This window comes from Aaosphaeria arxii (genome assembly GCF_010015735.1).
Source record: "Aaosphaeria arxii CBS 175.79 unplaced genomic scaffold BU24scaffold_3, whole genome shotgun sequence".
Taxonomy (NCBI): domain Eukaryota; kingdom Fungi; phylum Ascomycota; class Dothideomycetes; order Pleosporales; genus Aaosphaeria; species Aaosphaeria arxii.
This window is the reverse complement of record NW_022983476.1, coordinates 1046725-1060159: the sequence shown is the minus strand read 5'-3', so window position 1 is coordinate 1060159 and position 13435 is coordinate 1046725. Positions and strand designations below refer to the sequence as shown.

General features: G+C 48.0%; 5 protein-coding genes across 5 annotated transcripts; 3 read left to right on the top strand and 2 right to left on the bottom strand.

Moving 5' to 3' along the window:
• The first annotated feature begins 94 nt into the window (after positions 1-94).
• BU24DRAFT_420251 (DJ-1) lies at positions 95-1728 on the top strand. Its single transcript, XM_033527431.1, has 4 exons — positions 95-589; positions 768-834; positions 936-1292; positions 1389-1728. Exons 1-4 carry the CDS (start codon positions 523-525, stop codon positions 1492-1494), a joined length of 597 nt encoding a protein of 198 aa, XP_033385554.1. The 5' UTR covers positions 95-522; the 3' UTR covers positions 1495-1728.
• A 2135-nt stretch (positions 1729-3863) lies between these two features.
• BU24DRAFT_145986 (uncharacterized protein) lies at positions 3864-4370 on the top strand. Its single transcript, XM_033521193.1, has one exon. It carries the CDS (start codon positions 3896-3898, stop codon positions 4163-4165), a length of 270 nt encoding a protein of 89 aa, XP_033385553.1. The 5' UTR covers positions 3864-3895; the 3' UTR covers positions 4166-4370.
• A 1534-nt stretch (positions 4371-5904) lies between these two features.
• On the bottom strand, positions 5905-7701 carry BU24DRAFT_478264 (cytochrome P450; the record flags this gene model as incomplete). The annotated part of the gene is made up of 5 exons (XM_033533025.1): positions 5905-6694; positions 6724-6843; positions 6889-7349; positions 7407-7557; positions 7612-7701. 5 exons carry the CDS (start codon positions 7699-7701, stop codon positions 5915-5917), a joined length of 1602 nt encoding a protein of 533 aa, XP_033385552.1. The 3' UTR covers positions 5905-5914.
• Positions 7702-8561: 860 nt separating this feature from the next.
• BU24DRAFT_420248 (uncharacterized protein) lies at positions 8562-9949 on the bottom strand. The gene is made up of 3 exons (XM_033527430.1): positions 9258-9949; positions 9031-9197; positions 8562-8953 (listed from the first exon to the last, which is right to left on the bottom strand). Exons 1-3 carry the CDS (start codon positions 9557-9559, stop codon positions 8676-8678), a joined length of 747 nt encoding a protein of 248 aa, XP_033385551.1. The 5' UTR covers positions 9560-9949; the 3' UTR covers positions 8562-8675.
• A 1401-nt stretch (positions 9950-11350) lies between these two features.
• On the top strand, positions 11351-12483 carry BU24DRAFT_432007 (uncharacterized protein; the record flags this gene model as incomplete). Its single annotated transcript, XM_033529901.1, has 2 exons — positions 11351-11531; positions 11588-12483. The coding sequence occupies 2 exons, from the start codon at positions 11351-11353 to the stop codon at positions 12481-12483; spliced, it is 1077 nt and encodes a 358-aa protein (XP_033385550.1).
• Between the last annotated feature and the right edge of the window lie 952 nt (positions 12484-13435).

Genomic DNA, 13435 nt, shown 5'->3' with positions numbered 1-13435 from the left:
CTTCACCCATCCCAACCTTGGCAACTCCCGCCCCTCCTCCTCCGCTATTTCCCTGCCCCGCCCCGCCCCCACCAATCACCGCCCTCTATCGATAGCTACGAGTAATAGGTCCCCTCTCCCCCAATGTGGGGTGAGTCCCTGGGAAGCTCTGGCCAACAAACAGCCCACCTAAACGTCACCGCGACGTGACAAACCGACCAACTAGCAAACAAACAATCAAGAAACTTCCAAGCCGTTTTGATAACGAGGAAAATTCCTTGAGTTACAAGACAGAAAGAAATAATTCGACTACCTGACCAACTGGTTTCTAAATCTTTTCGCTTGCCTTGATTTCGCACTTGCCTAACTGGCGAACCTGACCTGTGAAAAGGTTGGTTGATACTTGAGGATTCCAACATTCGATATCGTATCAGGAGTATTAGGTCTTGATATCGACGTCGATACCTTACGTCGACGACGACTGGAGAGAGAAGAGAAAAGAGCAAGGATAAGAACAGAAAAACGAGACAGACATTGACAAACATGCCGAGAGCATTGATTCTCGTCGCGGACGGTTCTGAGGAGATTGAGTTCGTCACGCCTTATGACGGTATGTAGCATTCGCAGTATCGAGATGCGGAATGTCATTCCACCTGGCAGAGAAAGATAGGTGTTACCATCTTCGTGCCGGGCTGGATTGTTGGGTTAGACAGAAATGGGAAAGAACGAGGAGGAACAAGAGACACAACAGAGGAAATCAAGATACTGATATCAATTGTAAAATACAGTTCTGATTCGTGCCGGGTTCGAGGTCGTGTCTGCTGGTGTGCAGCTCAAGGACGATGGCATCGCACAGTAAGTCAATCATCACCGTCGGCAATCCTCCACCTTCGTCCATTCAACAATCATGTAACTCTATTCTTTTTCGACCCCACTGTACTTAATTCTCCCACCAGCATGACGCGCAACATCCGCATCATCCCCGACCACCCGACCCTCTCCTCCGTCCCGCACCAGACCGCCCACGAATCCTTCGACATCCTGATTCTCCCCGGCGGCGGCCCCGGCGCGCAGACCTTCTCCAACAACGACACGGTCCTCGAGCTCATCGCCGCTTTCCGGACCGCCGGGAAGTACGTCGCCGCCATCTGCGCCGGCACGACGGCCCTGGTGGCTGCGCAGAAGAAGCACGGGGGCGAGAAGGTGAGGGTCACGAGCCATCCGAGCGTGCAGGAGAAGGTGGAGGGCGAGGGCGGGTGGGAGTACAGTGTTGAGAGGGTTGTCGTCGATGGGAAGGTGATTACTTCTAGGGGGTAAGTGTGAATTTCAAACCTTTTGCATCCTGTCTATTTTTCAATCTTGCAGTTTGGAAATATCGCTGGAAGACGATGCTGATACGTGCGGAACAGACCAGGCACGGCGTTGGGATTCTCGCTTGCCATAGTAGAGGCGATTGCTGGCAAGTCGAAGAGGGATGAAGTGGCTGGACCGATGGTCGTCGCCGAGACCTTGTAAGGCCGCAAAACTGAGGCCCAGAAAGCAAGGACGGATGATGGGGGAATCGACCGTCCCAGGCGGAAGGGGAAATGCTCCAAGGCCCTGACGAAACTTTAAGATATACCTGCGTGTAACTATACTCCAGGCTCTCGGAGAGGCTGAACGGGTTGGTCGGACCTCAGAACTCTACACGAATATTAGCGGAGGAGATTGCGAGCATGCTAGATAGCAATTTAATAGATTATCTCTCCCCATACCATACCATACCATATCAGAGCACTGACATTGGCATCACTGCAATACTTCAGTTTTCCGAACCAAAGAGAGAACAAAACTACACCAAATCAATCCATACCCTATTTCTCTACCCTCTTACCTTTTCCCACGTGAGGCCCTTTCGCCATTACACATCTCCCGACCCCCTTCTCCTCCCTTCTCCTCCCCCATTGAAGAAAAGCGCACGCGAGTCCTCGATATACAACGCACCAACTGACATCAAACCAAAAGAAAATGAAAAAGAGGCGAAGAGGGTCAAGCAGAGTACCCCAAAAACAGACGAAGATAAACGGAAAAGAGATATTTGGCCTGCTGCGGACGACATATCTCACACCCCCACCCACATCACCAGTTTCAACAGCGAGCGCAAGCTTCGTCTCAGGATGCGCAAAGTAGTAACGAGTTTCCAGATCAGGATGTTGGAAGTGGATGCAAGTCAAGTCGTAAGAGGTAAGAGAAGGTAGGTGTTACTGCTACTGCTACACTCCACCCGCCCCAAAATGGCCGATGAAGAAAAGCCACAGCATGCAAGTACGTACGAAATGGGGAAGGCCAGGGGTGTTCTCGTTCGAGGGGAGAGAGAGGAGAAAGGGGGTGGAGAGTTTGTGTGACGTTATGGTTTGGAAGCAGTGGGCATTTTGGTCTTCTCTATTGGGGGGTTGGCGGGTTCTTTTGTGGAAAGGTACGGATGATGGAGGGAGAAAAGGTTCTGGTCATGGACTCGAGGGTCTTGGACTTTTTCCTCTCCAATTGAGAGAGGTAGCAAATATTTGATTTGGCTAGACGTACGGGGTAACGAAGAAGAATCTAAGAGAAGAAAAGGAAGAAGGCAAGAATGAGATCGATTGGTCCAATCGGTCAGTGTCGCACGTGTGGTACGTAAAGGGACGGACGAGACGAATCCGTCCGTCCAGACTACAATCAGGCAAAAGCAAGTAGTTAGTAGAAGAAAAACAAAACACGGTCAGGAGACTGGAAATGCCAAAATCTCGCTGTGGCTGACGATTAAATAGCGCTGTACTGCATGAAGGAAGATTGAAAGAAAAGAAAGCGGCATGCCGCGAGGCGCCATAGTCTCTCTCCAAGATTAACCACCGGTTGGTAAAGGTAGGTAGGTAGGTATATAGGGTGCCGTGAGGCGCTTCTGTAGGGTATAGTCCGCGAGGAGGTGGATAATTCCGATATAGAGTGTCATGAAATTCGTTACGTTTGTGAAAAGGAAAAAAGTTCAGGCCTTAGGTCCAAGGAAAGGGGCAGTCCGGTACGTATGTTTGTTATAGATGTCGTTCCAAATGCTGAACGCGGGCTCTGAAACCTTTGACAATCTCACCAATGCGGCGCACCTTGTCAAATTCCACTTCCAGTTCGTCGATTTCGCGGAGGATCGAACGGAAGCGGGCGATTTCAGCGTCAGCCATTTGGATTGCGTTGCCGGCACGATCGTATTGGACTTGGGTGGCTACTTGGGTCTGCTGTGATAACTGGAGGTGGGTGTCAGATATATGTGTGCATATGTATGGTAACCAGACAATTGAGTGCTTGACGCATTGTGGGTAGGGATCATACATGCTGCCATCGCTGCTGGATGGAGTACATTAATCGGTCGAAGTGGGCGCCCAGCGCCTGGAGACTGGAGGGATCCAGCAGGAGACGGCCTTGACTGGAAGCGGCGCGAGAGGCGGCGCGAGAGGAGGAACTGCCGGCTTGGGAGAGTGCGATTTGTTGATGCTGGCGGAGGAGTTGGATTTCGCTCTGAGAGAGGCCCAGTTGAGTGTCGGGGATGGAGGTGGACATCACACTGTTATCTTAACCACATGGTCGAAACCAACGACGCGATGCTCATGGCACCGAGGGCGCGCGAAGGACGAAAGGAGCGTGCAGTGTCTCAGCGGATTCGACTTGGAGGTGACGGTTCCACGGAACGATTTGGGAAATGGAGGAAGGATATAAGTCGTACGAAGAGTTGGATGTGGAGGAAGGGGGGGTTGTAGTGGAGGTTGAATAGTATAATGGTGGTGGATGTGGTTGTGGTGGTGGTGCAGACCGCCATCAGCCATTCAGCCATCGTCATTCGCCCTTCGCTGCCATTCGCCCATAACCTCCCCCAACGACTCCAAACGACCACCTCCGCCAAGCAGGTCAAATGGAATTGGGAAATGCCGCCGAAGAAGCAACTACACTCTACACCACCATCACCACCACCACTCCATCCCTCCAACACTCCAACACTCCATCACTCACTCCATCAGGGATGACCCTCTCCCTTCAATTCATCCTTTCATCCTGCTCACCCCTGATGCAGCCCTATGCCCATACCTCTACACTAGTCGATGCACCACCATCTATCCAAGTATCAACCTGCGTAACAAACAAACCGAGGCGAAACCTTCCACAACCTCGCGCGCGCATCTGATTGCGATGCTTCCAGACATTTATTCCTGACATCTCCATACTCGGGCTAGCGACATGAAGCATCGCTGCCACCCCGGAATCTCGTTATCAGTTGACTCGCATTGCTTCTTCTTCTTTTCCCGTCTCGAGCGCCCATTCCATTCAGGCCCGGAATCAACCGTCCGCCTGCACACCCTCCCGTCTACGCGTCAACTCTCAAAGTTGCGGCCGGGACAGGGGCTCATAGATTGCGCTTAGAAACTTTGACTCGAGCCCCGCAGGTTCGGGATCGCATGTTCGCATGTTTCCCATGTGAGCAGAGAGGGGCAATCTCCATATCGAGAAGGTGACACTCGAGCTGCCGAATATCATCGCCTACTGACTCGACCCTAACACTATTATCAACTACAATGCTTCTTCCCTTGGAATGCTTAGATTTTGCGGAAAGACGACTTGGACTGAACACCAGGTGCCCTCAACTCTTTGTCGCGGAGGATGTAAATATGATTCCTGACCGATGAACTAAGGAGAGATACATATGAAAAGAATAACGTCAACGCCCGGCTTCCGGGCTGATTAAATGATGCTTGACAGAACATTTGACCAGATTGTAAATCCACTATCGAGTACAATTCAACTATGTGCATAGCATCAACTACAAACACGAACTGCATTGACCCAGTCTGTTTGAATTCATCGAGTCTTCTATCACTACGTCCTCCTTGCTCTCCATTTATTGCTCTATACCTCCTCTCATTTCTTTGTCAACATCATTTATCTTCCAGAAGGGTCAGGTCTGCGACATACTGTTTCCAGACACTATGGTTGCTTCATTGTATGCCGTTCTCAAAGGGTGCGGTCTGACAGGGCGACTTACAGACGGTGATGGGGCAAGCAACCTCTCCTGCAGATTTCATTATGTAGTTCTCCATGTAGATTCACTAACTAGTTCATTCAATTGTTACTTATTTTCGACTCTTTCCGAATTCTATGTTCACGAGCTACCCCAATGTTAATAACTATCAAAGCCCCTATGTCGGCGAGTACCCATCTCATCGACAGCAACATGCTAACCTCACGTAAAAAACTCTAGACCTACGCGCAGAATCTTTAGGTGATGATTGGGTTCGGAATCGGGTTCATTGGACAGCAAACTTCCTCCTGGTCCCGATTAAGATGGATACGCGGGATTTGGGTACGTTAGAACACAAACGCCGTTCTCTCAAATTGTATTTGCGGTATCTACTGGCTTTTTTTCCTCAGCTGTAGGAACTGACGGGCATGGTGGCTCAGTTCAGGATCTTAGGCAGTGTCATTGGTCTCGCGGTCGCGACTTGCGTTTCTACTCCAGTGGTACGGGGCATGCTACTCGAGGCCGTTTCGCCGGAGCAGACCCATGCAATACTTGAGAGGCTAGATATCTTGCCTCATCTTCCCAGTGAAGCTCAAGAACTTGTAAGGCGAAATTTTGGTCATGGGTTTGACTTGCAGTTGAAAATTATTACCGGCTTCGCGGTGGCACAAGTTCCGGCCAGTCTATTGATGATTATAAGGAAGGAGATGATATGTGGAAGGTTGAAATTTGGAAATTACGACAGTGGTGATTCTAGCAGCTCAAGCAGTAGAATAGACATTAAATCGTCAACGAAAAGCCTTTCCATTGCGCTGTTAAAATTGAAGTAGGCGCGACTACGATTTGAATTCATAAAAGTAAGATGCATACGAACGCCAAATTATAGCATACAGATCAAGGGATCCTTCCAACTCATCACTACACCATTCGTTTTTTGAATTGCAACATTGGACCCTCATGAACAGTAATGTATGCATCCTCAACCTGATATTGATTTTCGTCTCTCCTCCCCCACCCCATACTGGGATGTCCAGCACCAAGATCCTCTCCAGGAACGGCTCTCAAGTCAACTCGAAACAACGTCTTCGCAATAACGATGGCAATCTCTGCCATCGCGATGTTCTTCCCTGCGCAGTTACCAGGTCCTATCAAGAATGGGTTGTAGTAAGATTTGATTCGGCTGACGTCCTCTACGCTTATGCCTGTGGTCTCTGAAGGTATATATCTTTCCGGGCGAAATTTAGTTGAATCGCCGAAGATCAGCTCGTTTCTACCCATGGCCCAAGGAGCACATCCAACTACTACGCCTGGCGGGAAGTGTTCACCGTTGATGGTCGCACCTCCAGCAAGAACTTCACGGGCAAGTTCGCTGGGTCCAGCAGGCACCATACGCAACGACTCATCTATGCAAGCATAGAGGTAGACACAGGAAGCTAATTTGGGGCCGCTTTTGATTTCCTCAGAAGCAGTGAACGTGGTTCGGATCTCGTCTGTCAGGCGCCTGTACGCTCGCTCGTTTCTTGATATGTAAAACCAGAATCCGGCAAGGACGCTGGAGGTGCTGTCAGATCCTGCGACGATGAGCATGGCGGCTTCGCCGCGAAGCGCACTCTCAGTGTAAGGTTCGTTGGTTACAGGATCGCGTGCATTGCACAAGAAATGGAACATATCAAGCCTGGAGTCTTGCTCAGACTTGCACTCTTTTCCATCTTCAGCCTCTCAGAAACACTGTCGCCGATGAACTTGTAGTAGTTCTTCACTTCTTGAGGTGTGACTAATTTCAGTAAATAGTCGAGGCCTTTCGGTTTGGCCCAGACGAAGAACTTCATGAAGGGAGATTGGAGAATCTAGGACTATGAGTGTTTGTGGCCCTTGCGGACGGGGTAACTTACTGGGTAGAACATCTGAACATGCTTAATGACTAGGCGAGGCATAACCCGGATGGGATTCGGTCCAGGCTCCTTGATATCGAACGATCGGCCGAAACATATATCGCCCAGAATATCGAACACAAGCCAGTCATTCCAGTCGGACATATTCCGTGTTCTGGTCCAGCCATCATCAGTAGTGATGTCCTTTTCCTGTGAAATAAGATCGATCCACCGTTCGGTGTGCACGCTCACAAATTCCGTGGCATGCTTGACTGACTTCTCTGTGAATGCTTGGTTTAGTATCCTTCTCTTTCGTGCATGAGCCGCCGGATCAATAGTCAAGATAGTATTGGCCTCTTTTACAGTCTTCCAGGCCTCATATGATTTCGATCGCCTCACATTGGCCTTGGATCCATAGATATCTCGAGACGCCTGCGGGGCAAGGAAGACGACCTCGTTCGGCTGGATACGGACCTTGTCTCCTGATACATGCTCGTCAGAAAGTCTGAAGGAAGTTCACGGGTTACATCATCCATTACCATAGATCTGATGGTTCTGCCAAATCCAAATGTGTCGGTCTCCTTTTATTGCATGATAGAAGTTGGGCAGCTGCGAGAATTTGGAAATCCAGGGGCCAGGACATCGTGCTAGAGGGTGGAAGAAGATGTCATGGATAGCGATAGCAATATACTGGATTGTAGACAAGTTAACACCATTAAATTATCAATGTGATTGGAGACTTACCCAGTAAAAAACCACGGAAATAGCATGCCACAGATATTGGTCGCGGTTCATCTCCAAAAACCTTGCGAGGTTATGAATTAGGGAAGACATCTCGGGTTGCGGCATGGAGCAAGAGTGTAAGACGTGCTTTGTTTAAAAGTTGTGATTATGGATGATTTTGCGTTATTTCCAAGGTCGATTCACTACTTGAAGAAATATAATGCTGAGCTCGTTCAAAGGTTGAATTCGAAGCAATGGAAGGGATTATAAAGTCCAGGAGGATCGATATTTGGTGCCGCATTTTCTGGACCTTGATTTTCTGTGCCACATTATATATTCAATACGCAAGACTACAAGGTCTTTTGACGACATGGAAAGCTTCCCATATGGTACTTGTGAGACACATCAAGCTGGTAAGCCTATTATATTCACAGTTCCCGCTTCTGATGTCTTCGCCACATGCAGATAAGATGGTGATCCCCGCTTCGTCCTCCAGACTGGAGCATTATGGATTATGGATCGCCCTTAAGTAGTCAAAGCTGAGTATGAAGGACCGTCGTTTACTGCAAGTGTCAGCATGAGTTTAATCATCGGTGGCGCGCGGCGGAACCTAGGTGAATAGCATCTTTAAACCACCCAACTCTACCAACATGTGAAATACCCGATGAGCTGAATGCAGCAGATGCTGTGCAGAAAAGACCTTCTACTTGAAATGTTTAGAGATTAATTAGTTATGTTTATGTATCTGAAATCGATTCCCAAATTCTAACAATGGAATTCATGCACCGTTGGCCGCTAGTCGACGGAAGCTGGGTGCTTTCATCAATAATGTCCAGGAATTAATCTCTACGCAACTATGACTACAGTTCACAATACATTCTCGTAGTCTCATTATTGAACAATACTTCATATGATTTCAATTAGCAGCGGTAGAATTACATTTAACAAAAACAGCTGCTACATAGCAAATATGTCACTCTTCTTTAAACACATATTGACCACTAAATAACAAAATTGGGTCCTGTAAGGAATGCTAGAGCAGCATTCTCCCCTAGAGCATTCGGGTAGTCCCACACTGTCTATGTTCAGTTGCAAAACCCAAACCCTTCAATCTCTCCCATTGGGGGAGTGTCTCCTCTAGGTATGTCTGAGATCGGCAACGGGAAATTCACTGTGCCATTGTTGCGTATGGAGTGGAAACTCTTGTCGTTCCAGTGCTGCTTGATTAAGTCTTGCAGCTCTTGCTCTGAGAGACTTTCTAAGTTAAGGCCGTGTTGAACATCGAGAAATCGAGAGTTAAGAAATGCGCGGGTTTGCGCGGCGCTGAAATTTGGCCACTGGGGCACATCTGGTGGCGGCGTAGCTAATAGTAGTAATGTGTAAGCATCTGCATTAAAGAGATTGCTAGTCTGATATCAAGGGCATGTGGTTTTCACTTACATGGACCTCCTCCGCCAGACAGACAAGCCCCACAAGTGTACTTCTGGCATCCGTTATCGCAGATCCCAAAAACTCCCAAAAAGCAATCAAAACTGATTTGTCCTGGAACGCAAGCGGGACGGCAGTCAGGTCTAACACAGAGGACCTTGGAACCAGTAACACACACGCTATCGTGACTTGCAATCAGCACGTAGTGTACGAAGGAGAGGACAGGAACCGTCTCTTACCCGCCATTGCCAGTCTTACTTGTCCCAGCTGCCGTAAATCCCACAGGGCATTCACCATTACAAAACGGCGCGGTTCCAGACCAGAAGTTCTGGCAGAAAGAATCTGAACTCTTGCACTCACACCAGACTTTGTGACCGCTCCAGCAGCATGATCCATCGCCACAGTCGCTGGTTTGTTTTGCTACATGTGTTGCCGGACAAGAACCTTCGCACCATGGGGCAGCACCGTCCCAGTAGGACTGGCACGTAGCATGTACATAACGGCAGAAAGCTGCTGCGACGAGGACACTGGAGATCTGCATGAATGGCCAGTTAGTTTGAAATGGAAGTTACTTGTGAAATGAATGTCAAGCCGTAAGAGCAATCATCGATCCTCTAGTATATGATTATTATCAGAACGTATAGATCTACTAAGCGTATTATAGCAGCAGGTTTGTCAAAGATATAAGAAGTAGGCAATTTCAAATTAATGGAGGAACAAGTTGTCATTGTCGACGATCGAATCCGGCTTTGTAGGCATAAAAATAGATCTTTCATAGATCTTTAGTTTTTTTGTTTTCTGTTTTCGTCGATTGAGGAGGCTAAGTCTGGAAGCACGCGTTGCCATCAATCACAACCTGAGACTGCCTCGAGATGACTGTGTGTCACGACACCGGAACCTATGAGGATAAAGAAGACACTGAAGACTTGGGAAGAAAGTCGGAGATCAGAGAAGAGGAGCCTGATGACACCCAAGGCCAGGTCACGGAACCCAACATCACGTGACGTTCTCGACATGCTCGATTGCTAAGAGGATAGAGCAGGTCAAGCAAGGACTAGGAAGGACGAATATATGATACTTTCCTATGTTAGGAGTTCTTCTTAGTCAATACAACGTTGCACTTGAGTCTCGCCATCAACCCTGCAATGGTAACCAGTTACCCAACTGGCCAGAAATATTATACTTATCTTGTGACTTGCTTCTCAGTACTACTACAACCTCTGCGATGACACTGCTTACATTTGGTAAACCCTGGGCCTATCGTTACACATGTTAAAAATGCTCCTTAGCAAGACCACATCTGATTTTCAATAAAGATTAATGAAGGCGGATATACTATCGCCGAAACCCAATGGTGGCGGCCTTGACTTAGTAAAGGATCAGCTATCGCTATAAAGCCAGTCATTTCGTGGCAATTAGGTTGAATAGCCGCGCTACTGTAATATCTCTACATAAGGACGCAGATTGACTCAGGAGTTGTCCTAGTATACATTATAAGGGAGCCTAGAATTATCGAAGTGCCAATCAAGCTGAGAACAGCTGCAAAGTCTAAGTATCTAGTGTTTTGTCCGTTGCGAAGGGATGTACGTTAATCCAACGCCATCACAATTTTTGGTATTCAAGAAGTACTGTAGTCAAAAGGTAGAAACACTCAACCATAAACAGTTATTCACCTACTCCATTTGGTCACTTCATTTTCGATGTTCCTCATGTGCATTGTTAACTCTCCAAGACCCTTGTTCCCCTCGCACGAATTCGTCGTCTCTTGGCAGCTATAAATAACAATGGTACGTTGTCGGATTCTTTAAGCAAGCATGGCACGCCCGGCCAAGGCAAAGAAAACATACTTTTCCATTAGAAACAGATGGTGATACAATGTCTTTATAGCACTATTATTGCATCTCTGAACCCGTTGAGATTTCCCCGCGATCAAGTGTCCATGTTAGTGCTGTTACCGCTCGGCCCAGCGATCATCCGGCAGAAGTCGTCACCCAAACACATCTGAAACGGAAACAGTCGACAAAGACGTACCAACGAACCAAACTAAGTATGAGCTACGTTTTCCAGCTCGTGCCCAGCCTTGTCTGTTATATGTTCGTTACACTCTGGGGGCTGAGCTTATTGTAGAACGTGTGGCGGCGTGCAACAATGAGTTCTAAGGTTGATATAAAGGCTGTTCAGGAAGATAGGCAACATTATTTGAAGAGTACTTTTCTTACTTTTTGCCCGATATTTGCCCTACACTTACAAAAAACTGCACTAATATTAGTTTGGTTTTACTTCTTTATTTCTTCATTGCGATTTTCCCTTCCAACTCTCAAAACATTCCAGAATGGCACCCAGATGTTTTCAATATGCGGCGCTCGCCATTACGCTGCTTAAATTCGCAACTGCCCAAGACTCAATACCCGCAGACCTAAGCCAGGGCTTTAGGTCAGGGACGGGTGTGCAAGTATCCTACGAAGGTGAAGCGGAGAATGGCTTCAGCGATGGAGAAACATTCGAGAAAGATGGTGAGTAGAAAACGAAATCGCCAGCATGTACCTTAGTACTAATCTATAAAATTCAGCGGTTGGACAAGTACCTTCCTTTGCACTAGGTGGCAGTACAGGAGTAGCCCCTCGCAATCGTTACACCATTCTGATGGTGGACACAACCTGCGACGAGGCAAGGAAGCTGCACTACGCACGTACAAACTTTAAGACTATCTTCGAATTTACGAGGATCGAAAGCGAGACTGAGCCTGTGCTATCATACAAGGCACCAGGCGCGTTTCAAGAGACGGGAGATGACAGGAAGTACACTTTTCTCATGTATGGACAGCCGTCGAACAAAGAGATTAGTGAGCTCAAGCTGCCTGAAGAGGGTGCCATCTTTGACGCAAAGAAGTTCGAAGAAGACAATGGGTTCCAAGAGCCACAGGCTGGTGTTGGGATGGTCGTCAAGCTAGGAGGAGAATCCAGTTGCAACGGTGGAACCACTCCCGGAAATCCAGTAGAGTCAAGCGTTCCTGCTACAAGTGCTGCTACAAGTGCTGCTCCAACGAGCGCGGCCTCAGTCGCAACGAGCGCGGCCTCAGTTGTGGATTCAACCATTGCTCAAGGCTCCTCTGCTGTAGCCACACCAACAGGCTCGTCGACTACTAGAAATGGAACCATACCGGTACCATCATCTCGAACGAATGGTGCTAGCATAGCTACGTCAGCATCGGGCCTCCTCACATCTCTTGTTCCGACCTCACGCATCAACGGAAGTGCCCCTGGTGTTGTGACATCGACACTGTTCCTTACCAGCAATCCAGTTCCCGAAGCCACAGAGACAGGGGCGGGGGCAGGAGCAGGTACATCAACCAGCACTGCCGATCCAGCTCTTCAATCTGTGAACAGCGCCTCGGGTCTGTCGGTGGGTGTGAAAGGGTGCGGTTTTACTCTTGCAATGATGGCAGCTGTTGGCCTGTTGGCATGATGGCAGAATGGTTGGTGATATGGGAAAAGTCGTTTCTGGAGTTAAGGAAAAATATCGAGATAGAACCGCTAGCACGATCGCGTATGTACCTATATAGTTAAGTGAAAAGATAATGCATATACATATAATTACAAGCTCTGTTCAGTTGAAGAGTGGAAAACGTGACTTCGTCGATAGGTACCTACCTAGGTGATTACTCACTTAGGTAGGTATACTTGCTCAACTACTACTAGTACGAATAGGGGCATCCCGTTCGGTAGCCACCAAAAGAGGCATTCCTATATCATTAATATCATTATCAGAGCGCGCTGGAAAATAAACAGAATGAAGTTCTTTGAGCTCATTTTGCGGCTCATCCTGCTGCTCGCACATTCTGATTTTCCCCATTGGTCTTTGCGGATACTTAAGGGGGGGGGGGATCCTGATTTGGTGATGTAGTAGCAACTAGTGCTCATGCTGCACTAATCGAGGGCCTGATAGAGAGCAAAGGTATTCATCGACAGTCGTCAGAGTTTGAATCGTATTTCATAAGAAATCAGTCAACTGTCGATCAAGTTGATCACAGTAAGCGACACCGGCGGAAGAGTAGGAGGGCTGCAACAGATCGATTGTACGAGCAACTCGGCAAGATTGCAGCTCTTGTGGAAAAGGAATATCCCGGAAAGGCTATGGACCACTTCACTTCACGGTTGCCTATAAGGATATTGGGCTAGATTTGTTATTTGCCATGTTGTTGTTTCTTCTGTTCGAGACAACCAGAGTTGAGGTTTCATTGGGTTCAAAGGAGCATTTTCACAATCCGGAGATGATTTGTAAGTTGACTGGCGATATCTATGAGCTGGAGAGGCAATTCATCGAAAGATTTGGGCTAAAAGGTTTGAATCTGTAGGGAGGTAGTGTGGTGGGAGGTTGAAAACATTGGTGATTGTAATAGATGTGCCGCGAAGCATAC

Excerpts from the sequence above, each read along its gene's own strand:
- BU24DRAFT_420251 (XM_033527431.1), top strand. The coding sequence starts at position 523 with ATGCCGAGAGCATTGATTCTCGTCGCGGACGGTTCTGAGGAGATTGAG. Across the intron at positions 590-767 it reads GTTCGTCACGCCTTATGACG|TTCTGATTCGTGCCGGGTTC; the intron begins GTATGTAGCATT and ends TGTAAAATACAG. Across the intron at positions 1,293-1,388 it reads AAGGTGATTACTTCTAGGGG|ACCAGGCACGGCGTTGGGAT; the intron begins GTAAGTGTGAAT and ends CGTGCGGAACAG.
- BU24DRAFT_145986 (XM_033521193.1), top strand. The coding sequence starts at position 3,896 with ATGGAATTGGGAAATGCCGCCGAAGAAGCAACTACACTCTACACCACC.
- BU24DRAFT_420248 (XM_033527430.1), bottom strand. The coding sequence starts at position 9,559 with ATGCAGATCTCCAGTGTCCTCGTCGCAGCAGCTTTCTGCCGTTATGTA. Across the intron at positions 9,198-9,257 it reads AGTAAGACTGGCAATGGCGG|CGTGTGTGTTACTGGTTCCA; the intron begins GTAAGAGACGGT and ends AAGTCACGATAG. Across the intron at positions 8,954-9,030 it reads GTCTGGCGGAGGAGGTCCAT|CTACGCCGCCACCAGATGTG; the intron begins GTAAGTGAAAAC and ends TACTACTATTAG.